Source organism: Heptranchias perlo, chromosome 1 (genome assembly GCF_035084215.1).
Source record: "Heptranchias perlo isolate sHepPer1 chromosome 1, sHepPer1.hap1, whole genome shotgun sequence".
NCBI lineage: Eukaryota > Metazoa > Chordata > Chondrichthyes > Hexanchiformes > Hexanchidae > Heptranchias > Heptranchias perlo.
In genome coordinates, this window is record NC_090325.1 from 84,823,526 (window position 1) to 84,836,333 (window position 12,808).

A 12,808-nucleotide genomic window follows, 5' to 3' on the forward strand; every position below is an offset into this window, starting at 1 on the left:
AGGATGGGAGGGCAGGCAAGGGAACATTGGAATAATTGTATCTGGATTGAGAGTTTCAGTGGAAGATGGGCTGACGAAGGCAATGTTACAGAGGTTGGAAGTAGGTGGTCTTTGCAATGGAGAGGATATGGGGTCAAAAGCTCAGGGTCAAATGTGATTCAGAGGTTATAAACAGTTTGGTTTAGCCTGAGACAGTAGCTGGGAAGGGGGAATGGAATTGGTGGCAGGGGTATAGAATTACATAACAGAATAGAATGAGTGGCAATATTTTCAGATATGTCACGATAGCAAGGTCAGGCACAGGTTCTGGGTCGTGAAGGAATATTGAAGACAGATGTTGAAATATTTCTTTTCACAGCAGTTGATCAACAGCTGTGTTGTAAAAACCCATCTGGTTCACTAATGTCCTTTAGGGAAGGAAACCTGCCGTCCTTACCCGTTCTGACCTATATGTGACTCCAGACCCACAGCAATGTGGTTGATACTTAATCGCCCTCTGAAATGTGAGGGTGATTAAGAATTAATGTGATAAAAGGACACTTAGAAAATATCAACGGGATTAGACAAAGTCAACATGGATTTATGAAAAGGAAATCATGTTTGACAAACCTACTGGAGGTCCAGAATGAGGGGCCACAGTCTCAGGATACCGGGTAGGACATTTAGGACTGAGATAAGGAGAAATTTCTTCACTCAGAGGGTGGTGAACCTGTGGAATTCTCTACCACAGAAGGCTGTGGAGGCTAAGTCACTGAATATATTTAAGAAGGAGCTAGGTAGATTTCTAGACACAAAAGGCATCAAGGGGTATGGGGAGAGAGTGGGAATATGGTATTGAGATAGAGGATCAGCCATGATCATATTGAATGGCGGAGCAGGCTCGAAGGGCCGAATGGCCTACTCCTGCTCCTATTTTCTATGGTTCTAATTGCCTAGCAAGCCACTGAGTTGTACAATCTCGCCACAAAAAAATCATAAGAATAAAACCAGACGGACCACCCGGCACCGGACACGACAAAGGCAAACCAAGCACAGTCGACTCTGCAAAATCCTCCTCACTAACATCTGGGGACTTGTGCCAAAATTGGGAGAGCTGTCTCACAGACTAACAAACAACAGCCTGACATAACTATACTCACAGAATCATACCTTTCAGCCAATGTCCCAGACTCTTCCATCACCATCCCTGGGTATGTCCTGTCCCAAGGCAGGACAGACCCACCAGAGGTGGCGGTACAGTGATGTACGGTCAGGAGGGAGTGGTCCTGGGAGTCCTCAACATTGACTTTGGACCCCATGAAATCTCATGGCATCAGGTCAAACATGGTCAAGGAAACCTCCTGCTGATTCATCAGCTGACGGAGGGCGGTAGGTGGTAATCAGTCCTCCTCCATATTGAGCACCACTTGGAGGAAGCACTGAGAGTAGCAAGGGCACAGAATGTACTCTGGGTGGGGGACTTCAATGTCCATCACCAAGAGTGGCTCGGTAGCATCACTACTGATCAAGCTGGCCGAGTCCTGAAGGACATAGCTGCTAGACTGGGTCAGCGGCTGCTGGTGAGCGAACCAAGACGAAGGAGAAACCTACTTGACCTCATCCTCACCAATCTACCTATCGCAGATGCATCTGTCCATGACAGTATTGGTAGGAGTGACCACCGCACAGTCCTTGTGGAGTCGAAGTCCCGTCTTCACACATCTTGGCTGCAGTGCTGAAGACTTGTGCTCTAGATCCAGCTGCGCCTCTAGCCACAATGTTCCAGTGCAGCTACAACACTGGCATCTACCCGACAATGTAGAGGATTGCCGAGGTATGTCCTGTCCACAAAAAGCAGGACAAATCCAATCCAGCCAATTACCGCCCCATCAGTCCACTCTCACTCATCAGCAAAGTGATGGAAGGTGTCGTCGACAGTGCTATCAAGCGGCACTTACTCACCAATAACCTGCTCACCGATGCTCAGTTTAGGTTCTACCAGGACCACTTGGCTCTAGACCTCATTACAGCCTTGTTCCAAACATGGACAAAAGAGCTGAATTCCAGAGGTGACAACATCCAGGCTTGGGCTCATAAGTGGCAAGTAACATTTGTGCCAGATAAGTGCCAGGCAATGACCATCTCCAAAGAGAGAGTCTAACCACCTCCCCATGACATTCAACGGCATTACCATCGCTGAATCTCCCACCATCAACATCCTGGGGGTCACCATTGACCAGAAACTTAACTGGACCAGCCATATAAATACTGTGGCTATGAGAGCAGGTCAGAGGCTGGGTATTCTGCAACGAATGACTCACCTCCTGACTCCCCAAAGCCTTTCCACCATCTACAAGGCACAAGTCAGGAGTGTGATGGAATACTCTCCAATTGCTTGGATGAGTGCAGCTCCAACAACACTCAAGAAGCTCGACACCATCCAAGATAAAGCAGCCTGCTTGATTGGCACCCCATCCACCACCCTAAACATTCACTCCCTTCACCACCGGCGCACAGTGGCTGCACTGTGTACCATCCACAGGATGCACTGCTGCAACTCGCCAAGGCTTCTTCAACAGCACCTCCCAAACCCGTGACCTCTACCACCTAGAAGGACAAGAGCAGCAGGCACATGGGAACAACACCACCTGCATGTTCCCCTCCAAGTCACACACCATCCCGACTTGGAAATATATCGCCGTTCCTTCATTGTCGCTGGGTCAAAATCCTGGAACTCCCTTCCTAACAGCACTGTGGGAGAACCGTCACCACACAGACTGCAGCGGTTCAAGAAGGCGGCTCACCACCACCTTCTCAAGGGCAATTAGGGATGGGCAATAAATGCAGGCCTCGCCAGCGACGCCCACATCTCATGAATGAATAATAAAAAAAGGTGGAGAGTGACTGCCCTTGACATCAAGGCAGCATTTGACCAAGTGTGGCACCAAGGAGCCATTGTAAAACTGAAGTCAATGGGCATCGGGGAAAACTCTCCAGTGGCTGGAGCCATACCTAGCACAAAGGAAGATGGTTGTGGTTGTTGGAGGCCAATCATCTCAGCCCCAGGACATTGCTGCAGGAGTTCCTCAGGGCATTGTCCGAAGCCTACCCATTTTCTGCTGCTTCATCAATGACCTTCCCTCCATCATAAGGTCAGAAATGGGTATGTTCGCTGATGATTGCGCAGTGTTCAATTCCATTCGCAACCCCTCAGATAATGAAGCAGTCCGTGCCCGCGTACAGCAAGACCTAGACAACATCCAGGCTTGGGCTCATAAGTGGCAAGTAACATTTGCGCCAGACAAGTTCGAGGCAATGACCATCTCCAACAAGAGAGAGTCTTACCATCTCCCCTCGACATTCAACGGCATTACCATCGCCGAATCCCCCACCATCAACATCCTGGGGGTCACCATAGACCAGAAACTTAACTGGACCAGCCACATAAATACTGTGGCTGCAAGAGCAGGTCAGAGGCTAGGTATTCTGCAGCGAGTTACTCACCCCCTGACTCCCCAAAGCCTTCCCACCATCTACAAGGCACAAGTCAGGCGTGTGATGGAATACTCTCCACTTGCCTGGATGAGTGCAGCTTCAACAATGCTCAAGAAGCTCGACACCATCCAGGACAAAGCAGCCCGCTTGATTGGCACTCCATCCACCAATCTAAACATTCACTTCCTTCACCACTGGCGCACCGTGGCTGCAATGTGTACCATCCACAAGATGCATTGCAGCAAATCGCAAATGCTTCTTTGACAGCACCTCCTAAACCCACGACATCTACCACCTAGAAGGACAAGGGCAGCAGGCACATGGGAACAACACACCCTGCACGTTTCCCTCCAAGTCACACACCATCCCGACTTGGAAATATATCGCCGTTCCTTCATCGTCGCTGAGTCAAAATCCTGGAACTCCCTATCTAACAGCACTGTGGGAGAACCTTCACCACACGGACTGCAGCGGTTCAAGGCGGCGGCTCACCACCGACTTCTCAAGGGCAGTAAATACTGGCCTGGCCAGCGCCGCCCACATCCCATGAACGAATAAACAAAAAAATAATTATTTCTTTAGCTTATTTTGCAGTTAATCCGCCAATTAATAAATGTGTTTGCTCTTATTAAGAGAATGTAGCTCAGGTAAACAGGATACTTCAAACTTTCTAAAGCACCTGTTAAAAAAACTGAGATGTTGATTTATGCTTTATACGTTTACACACTTGAGGAATCCAGCTGTTGAAAACTACCAGGAATTTACATGAAAGTAGGAGATCATGTCTTTGTGCCATACTGGGGAGGCAAGAACCAGGGCCGTTGCAAAACCAGCAGGAAGAATCGCCAGTTTAGTGATAACATAAGCTATTTTTCTACAGATGATGGTTTACTTTTAGTCACTCAAAATTGCTTGGGTCCATGCTATAACAAATTGAATCATCTTATTTCAGGCTACATGCTTGCTATTGATTTTTTCCCATATCTCTCATAATCCTTCCAGCAAATTTTGATTAATTGAAGTAGAAAAAAATTGCTTTGATTATTGAGCAAGGAAACTATGGGATAGTTTTCAGTAAAAATGCATTGGAAACAAAGTACTGCATATTTAATTATTTTCATTTTCAAATTTATACTTAGATCAGTAGCTTCATTGTTATGAATGGAACATACACAGACACTACTATAATAATCAGGGTGAAATACAGTCCATCACTTTGGTTCAATTTGATTAACAGTAGTAACATGGCTTTGAATCAGGAATAAACAAGCATTCATGTTGAGGCTGTCCCTTAACTGCTTATTGCTAAAGCAATATTTTATTCTGAGTACTTTTCCTGTTGAAAATTGTTACATTTAGAAATGAACACAAGTATCAACAAGAACACTTAAATATGTGTGATGTTTTTAAAAAATCATAATTCATACAATAGGAAATGGAACAGACAAGTCTTTCTGATGGACCTGTGGCATAACCAGCTTAGGTTTACCAGTTTTGGAGATTTACACATTGGTACTGCAAGCAGGTCAAATGGATTCCATTAAAAAGGCAGGTCATCATAACATTTTTGTGTTCTAATCAGTCTGGGATCAAACTTTTTAAAAACACACTTCAGGCTTTCAGTTGAAATGCTGCTGTAGAGTGCGTGGATTATGAATACTTTCCAACCCATCTGGGTTTATTCACAAGCTTCTTGCCCATAGTGTTTTCCTTATTCTTCCCAGGAGTCTCCATACTTGTTTGTTTTTGCTACAGGAAAAAAGTAGACCAAGACAGATCATCAGTACTAATTAAAGAGAAGCATCAGATCAGTTACACCAATTTACATTCAGGCATATCATGTATTTATTTGTTTCTAGTCACAGTCATTGATCTTTACATGTACTCTACAGGCTAAAATAAGAAGCTGCACACATCATTTTACAACCATTCATCCCAAAAGTTTTTACTAACAAAAATAGACACTTCTAATAGTGGGAAAGGCTGATCATTGCTGACTTGCTTCTTTACATGGAAATAATCCGTAAGAAAATAAGGCATTACCCTATCCCCTACTCCTGAAATTCTTATACTGTTTTGATTCACAGAAACATGATACAATACAAATTTTCAAAAGATCCACAAGCATCCATTGTATATAAAGTTATGTCAGTCAATCTACAAAGCTAAATGTTACACCAAATAAGAACCATCGAAATTTACAGCACAGAAGGCGACCATTTGGCACATTGTGCCTGTGCCTGTGCCAGCTCTTTGCTGGAACAATCCTAAACTAATCGGACTGCCCCACTATCCCCACAGTCCTGTATTTTCCTCTGTTTCAAATGTTTATCCAGTGTTTCCTTAAAAGATGCAATGGTCTTTGACTCAACTAATCCATGCTGTAATACTCTGTGTAAAGAAATGTCTCCTAATCTCTCTTCTTACTCAGTGACAATTTTAAATTGGTGACATCACGGACTCCCGAACCAGAGGAAAGTGTTTTTTTCCTATTCACCCTAAAAAGAACTTGCATTTATATAGCGCCGTTAACGTAGAAAAATGTCCCAAGGCACTTCAAAGCAGCATAATCAGACAAAAATCAACACCAAGCTGACAAAGGGGATTATTAGGAATTGTGACCAAAAGCTTGGTCAAAGAGGTGGGTTTTAAGGAGGGTCTTAAAAGACGAGAGGAGGTGGAGAGGCAGAGAGATTTAGGGAGCGATTTTCAGAGCTTAGGGCCTAGGCAGCTGAATGCACGGCCGCTAATAGTGGGTCGAAGGGATTTCGAAATGCACAAAACGTCAGAGTTTGAAGAACTTGGAGGGTTTTAGGGCTGGAAAAGGTTACAGAGAGAGTGAGGGGATGAGGCCATGAAGTGATCTGAACACAAGGATGTGAATTTTACATTTGAAATGTTGGTGGACCAGAAGCACAATGTAGGTCAGCGAGCACAGGGGTGACGGTGAGTGGAGCTTGGTGCAGGATAGGATATGGACAGCAGAGTTTTGAATAGGCTGAAGTTTATGGATGGTGGAGGATGGCAGGCTGGCTGGGAGAGCATTGGAATAGTTGAGTCTGGAGGTGATAAAATCATGGATGAGGTTTTGGCAGCAGGTGGGCTGAGGCAGTGGTGGAAACAGGCCCTTCTTATTTTAAAAACTTCTATTCAATCTCCTTAGTCTTCTTTGCTCCAGTGGAAATAGTCCCTGTACCTTGTCTCTCCTTATAACTACGGTTTGTCGTCCCAGGTCTGTATGCTCTCTATGGCCTTAATGTTCTTTCTATAATGGGGCACTCCAGACAGCAATCAGTAATCTAACTGTAGCCTATTGCCTTGTACAGCTGTATTTCTTTGCTTCTGTACTCTATGCTCCTATGTACAAGAATTATTTTTAAAACATTGTTTGTGGCAAGCTTATCTTCCTGGCACATACAATTAATAGGGCTGTACTTACACACAGCAGTTGGAACTGGATATGCTGCCAATCATTTGCAACATAACCCACCACAATCCATCCAGATTTGTTTTAACCATCAAGTTAAGAAAACCTAACCACAATTCCCTCCAAGCCACATACCATCCTGACTTGGACATACATCACCATTCCTGGCAGATGTCACTGACTCAGAATCCTGTAATTCCCTACCTAACACCATTGTGGGAGCGCCATCACAAGAACTGCAACGATTCAAGGAGCAACTCAAGGATAGGCAATAAATGTGGCCTTGCTATGCCAAGAACAAATTTTTAAAAAACATTATTTCCATAATTTACCTTCTTTGTCAGGAAATCTTTCTGGAGTTGGTTTGTGAAGAGACTCTGCTTTTTGTGTCACTGTCACTTCGTAAAGCTCCCTATTTTTGTTTCTTAATTCCTCATATGACATTGGTTTCCTTTGAGGCTTTGATTCTTCTATCTCTGGACCAGGTGCTATGGTCAGAAGCAAATAAACTTATTTTAGAAGAGGTTAAAGAAAAGACCTATACAGTGTCCTTCAAACACAAGTGCAAAACAAGCAGGTGATGTGATGCTGCAACCCTATAGTAAGCACCTTACACTTGTGTCATAAGATAATAAATATGAAGGCTTCATTTTTAATGCAGTTAGTGATCTTGGTCCTACATCTGTGGAGTTCAATGCACTGCTGATAAACTGTAGTTATGCTGCAAGCTGTGCATCATACTAAGGTCAGCCACAAAGTAGCTCTGCATGCTCAGGTCGCTCAGTCTGCAAAATTAAAGCACATGGGATTGGGGATAATATACTGGCATGGATTGAAAATTGGTTAACAAACAGGAAACAGAGAGTAGGAATAAATGGGTCTTTTTCAGGGTGGCAGGCAGTGGCTAGTGGGGTACCGCAGGGATCAGTGCTTGGGCCCCAGCTAGTCACAATAGATATCAATGATTTGGATGAGGGAGCCAAATGTAATAATTCAAAGTTTCCTGACGACACAAAACTAGGTGGAATCGTGAGTTGTGAGGAGAATGCAAAGAGGCTTCAAGGCGATTTAGACAAGTTGAGTGAGTGGGCAAATACATGGCAGATGCAGTATAATATGGATAAATGTGAAGTTATCCATTTCGGAAGGAAAAACAGAAAGGCAGAGTATAATTTAAATGGTGATAGATTGGGGAATGTTGATGTACTAAGGGACCTGGGTGTCCTTGTACACCAGTCACTGAAAGCAAACATGCAGGTGCAGCAAGCAGTTAGGAAGGCAAATGGTATGTTGGCCTTCATTGTAAGAGGATTCGAGTATAGGAGCAAGGATGTCTTACTGCAGTTATACAGGGCCTTGGTGAGATCCCAACTGGAGTATTGTGTGCAGTTTTGGTCTCCTTAACTAAGAAAGTATATACTTGCCATAGAGGGAGTGCAGTGAAGGTTCACCAGAAGGATCCCTGGGACGGCAGGACTGTCATATTAGGAGAGACTGGGTCGACTTGGCCTGTATTCACTTGAGTTTAGAAGAATGAGAGGGGATTTTATTGAAACATATAAAATTCTGACAGGGCTAGACAGACTGGATGTTTCCCCTGGCTGGGGGGGGGGGGGGGGGGTCCAGAATGAGGGGTCACAGTCTCAGGATACGGGGTAACATTTAGGACTGAGATGAGGAGAAATTTCTTCACTCAGAGGGTGGTGAACCTGTGGAATTCTCTACCACAGAAGGCTGTGGAGGCCAAGTCACTGAATATATTAAAGAAGGAGCTAGATAGATTTCTAGACACAAAAGGCATCAAGGGGTATGGGGAGAGAGTGGGAATATGGTATTGAGATAGAGGATCAGCCATGATCATATTGAATGGTGGAGCAGGCTCGAAGGGCCGAATGACCTACTCCTGCTCCTATTTTTTTATGTTACTATGATCCACTCCACTGATGGCTAATTTTTAATGTAGAGACTTGTACCAGTGCTCTTCTAACATTAAAAGGGATGAAAAGTAAGTTGACAAAGTGCCTAGGGTATTGTACTTTATAGAACTTCAGTCATTGACATCAATGTTTTTAATAGAGTACAAGATGATCTTGTGTGGCATTGCTCACAATAAAAACAGATGGGGGTATTATACCATATAATGTACAATGGATTATCAGGGCCACAGATTGACAATGACTGAATAAGACAAATTCTGTTTTTAATTACATGGTGTTCCAGGAATTTTACTGGGGCTTTGGAGGTCAAATTGTGACTCTAGTTTTTCCATGAAAACCGTAAATGAGTGGCTTTGAATTGTATTTTCCTTTAACAATGTATTTGATTGTTACTTCTTACTCTATTTTTAAAGCTCAGGATACACAGGAAGGTGGTGGGCAAGATACATCAAATTGGAAGTAGGTATGTGACATCTAGCAATAGTAGGCATGGGGTTGTGGAGGAGTTATGGGGCATGTTGGGCATTGGTAGCATTAAGGGGTGGTACAGCAGTACGGTGGAGGGTGAATCTATGGTTTGACATCGCTTTCAGAAGAAGGAACAGAAAGTGGAATGTGGAGTTTGATTTACTAGGTGATTCTTAGGGTCCAGCAGTAGCAGGTGCGGGTGGGTGGATGCATGTGTGGTTTAAACAGGGTTCAGCAATAGTGGACAGAGGTCTTGGAAGAATGCAATAACATTGCCATGGTGGTCCGGGAGGTGGTGTGGGGGGACGGGGAGCAGATGCGAGATAGGCCAGGGTCTGCGATCAGGGGATGTGAGTGGCACAGAAGGTGGCAGTACTGAGGGATGTTCTAGGATTCATCAGAAGTATCTGGTATCACTTGGGTGGGATGTGGTAGTATGGCTGGCAGCACTGAAAGCAATCATCAGGGGTTATCATAAAATGTGGCAGCACAATGTGGGGTAAGAGAGAAGGAGAGAGAGTGAATCCTAGGGTCATGGAGCACTGATTGGAGGGAGGTACCAGGGTGTGTGAATACCCAGGCTGGAGAGTCAGGTGCTCTGGTGGCACTGGGGAGGGAGTCTAGGAAAAAGTTTGCACCTTGCAACAATGGTTTGTAAGGCTCCTTATGTCTGGGAGCCTTGGGAAGGAGTAGTAGCATGGTGTGAGAGCACAGTGTTAGGCAACAGCCTTCAGGGAACATGGGGAAGGAAGTCCTACAGCACTGTGGAATTGGATATCAAGGTCTTGGAACACCAGGGAAATTGGATACGGACATCAAGCAGCTCTGGAAGAAGTATCCAGGAGCACTTGGGTGGGGGGGGGGGGGGAAGGGACAGGATGTGACACCATTTGAGGAGAAGCCATGGTCTGGGAGTATTGAGGGGTAGAGGGCCCAGGAGAATCTGGGTTGACCCACTCCGGACTGTTTCAGGCCATCAGGCATCCCTGTATTGTGTTCCCAAGTTGGCAATTCAGTTCCTGGAGTGATGCTGGTTTTACGTGCAAAAAGCTTTAATACTGTAGTTGCTGATTGTAAACACTAATTACAATTGCATTACAGAATGTACAATCAGATAACACACATATAATTTGCTTCTGAAAAACAATGGCTAAATATATACAAATATAGGTTCTACAATTTGCCTGCTCTGGCTAACTGAAAAGTTTTCAAAATTAAACTTTAAAGAAAAAAGTCCCCCCAAAAAAAGGTTTCTAAGATAATGAACAGAAAGAGAAATAACATGGTTAAATCTGGGCTTTGGTTCTCCAATAGCTACCACAGCTGTTCTGCCCTCTCTCTCTACTGGGCATACTTTCCAATGTAAAAAGTGGATAGTATTTATTTGAAAACTTATTAAAATCCATAGTGCTGTTTGTATTCAAATCATTTTCAAAAAGGCACAAACGGAGATTCTGTCCAAAACAAAGGCACAATGACTTTTGCACTTACAAAAATAGTTTATAATTCAAAAATAAACAAAAGCTACAATCTTGGAACAATGGTTTGTAGGGCTGTCATGTTTGAAGTGGATTTTTTTTCTCTCTCACACACACACACACACACCATCTCTTTTTTAAAAAAACACAAAATAAACTTTACCTAAAGAAGATTTTGAAAGTTATTCTCTAGCTTTTCTTCAAATAATTTTGAAAAACAATAGACATGGTTGGAGGTGGAATGAAAAAAATAACAAAAGACTTGTATTCATATAATAATGAATGCAAGGAATCGGAGGCAACCTTTTGGCTTGGATAGGGAATTGGTTAGGAGGTAGGAGACAGAGAGTAGGGATAATGGGTATGTACACAAATTGGCGGGATGTGATTCGTGGTGTCCCCCAGGGATCTGTACTAGGGTCACAGCTTTTCAATATATTCATAACTGGCTTGGATGAAAGATTAGAGAGGCATATATCTAAGTTTGCTGAGGACACTAAGTTAGGTGGCAGTGTAAATAGTGCAGATAGGAACAGAAAGTTGCAAAAGGACATTGATAGATTAAGCAAGTGGGCAAAACTGTGGCAGACGGAATTCAACGTGGGAAAGTGTGAGGTCAGTCACTTTGGACCCAAGATAGATAGATCAGAGTATTTTCTAAATGGCGAGAAGCTAGGAACTTTGGATGAGCAGAGAGATTTAGGGGTACAAGTACAAAAATCACTAAAAGCTAGTGGACAGGTACAAAAAATAATTAAAAAGGCTGATAGAATGTTGGTCTTTATCACAAGAGGGCTGGAATACAAAGAGGTAGAAGTTATGTTACAGCTGTACAGAGCTCTGGTTAGACCCCATCTGGTGTACTACATTCAGTTCCGGGCACTGCACCTCAGGAAAGATATATTTCCCTTTGAGCGGGTGCAGTGCAGATTCACCAGAATGATACCGGGGCTAAAAGGATTAAATTATGAGGACAGGTTACATAGAATAGACTTTTAGTCCCTTGAACATAGAAGATCAAGGTGTGATCTAATTGAGGTCATTCAGGGGTGATGTCAGAAAGCACTTCTTCACACTAAGGGTAATAGAAATCTGGAACACTCTCCCCCAAAAAGCTGCTGAGGCTAAGTGAATTGAAAATTTCAAAACTGAGATTGATAGATTTTTGTTAGGCAAGGGTATTTTTAAAAAAAATTCATTCATGGGATGTGGGCATCGCTGGAAGGCCAGCATTTATTGCCCATCCCTTATTGCCCTTGAGAAGGTGGTGGTGAGCCACCTTCTTGAAACGCTGCAGTCCACGTGGTGAAGGTACTCCCACAGTGCTATTAGGTAGGGAATTCCAGAATTTTGACCCAGCGACGATGAAGGAACAGCGATATATTTCCAAGTCATGATGAAGAGGAACATGCAGATGGCGGTGTTCCCATGCGCCTACTGCCCTTGTCCTTCTAGGTGGTAGAGGTTGCGGGTTTGGGAGGTGCTGTTGAAGGAACCTTGGCGAGTTGCTGCAGTGCATCCTGTGGATGGTACACACTGCAGCCACGGTGCGCTGGTGGTGAAGGGAGTGAATATTTAGGGTGGTGGATGGGGTGCCAATCAAGCAGGCTGCTTTGTCCTGGATGGTGTCGAGCTTCTTGAGTGTTGTTGGAGCTGCACTCATCCAGGCAAGTGGAGAGTATTCCATCACACTCCTGACTTGTGCCTTGCAGATGGTGGAAAGGCTTTGGAGAGTCAGGAGGTGAGTCACTCGCCGCAGAATACCCAGCCTCTGACTGCTGTTGTAGCCACAGTATTTATGTGGCTGGTCCAGTTAAGTTTCTGGTCAATGGTGACCCCCAGGATGTTCGTGGTGGGGGATTTGGCGATGGTAATGCCGTTGAATGTCCAGGGGAAGTGGTTAGACGCTCTCTTGTTGGAGATGGTCATTGCCTGGCGCTTGTCTGGGGCGAATGTTACTTGCCACTTATCAGCCCAAGCCTGGGTGTTGTCCAGGTCTTGCTGCATGCAGGCTCGGACTGCTT

The 12,808-nt window shown here is 44.3% G+C and overlaps 1 protein-coding gene across 3 annotated transcripts in view; it reads right to left on the reverse strand.

Moving 5' to 3' along the window:
• Window positions 1-4,564: 4,564 nt before the first annotated feature.
• Window positions 4,565-12,808, reverse strand: part of ociad1 (OCIA domain containing 1) — a 49,481-nt gene continuing 41,237 nt past the window's right edge. For 2 of the 3 annotated variants that reach the window (XM_067987774.1, XM_067987783.1), the window contains 2 exons: window positions 7,234-7,389; window positions 4,565-5,223 (listed from right to left, as the gene is read on the reverse strand). In XM_067987774.1, coding sequence (XP_067843875.1) covers window positions 5,186-5,223; window positions 7,234-7,389 — 194 coding nt within the window. In that variant the 3' untranslated portion in view covers window positions 4,565-5,185. Of the gene's footprint in view, window positions 5,224-7,228; window positions 7,390-12,808 lie in introns of those variants that run through there. The other variant, XM_067987793.1, reaches the window with a different exon arrangement.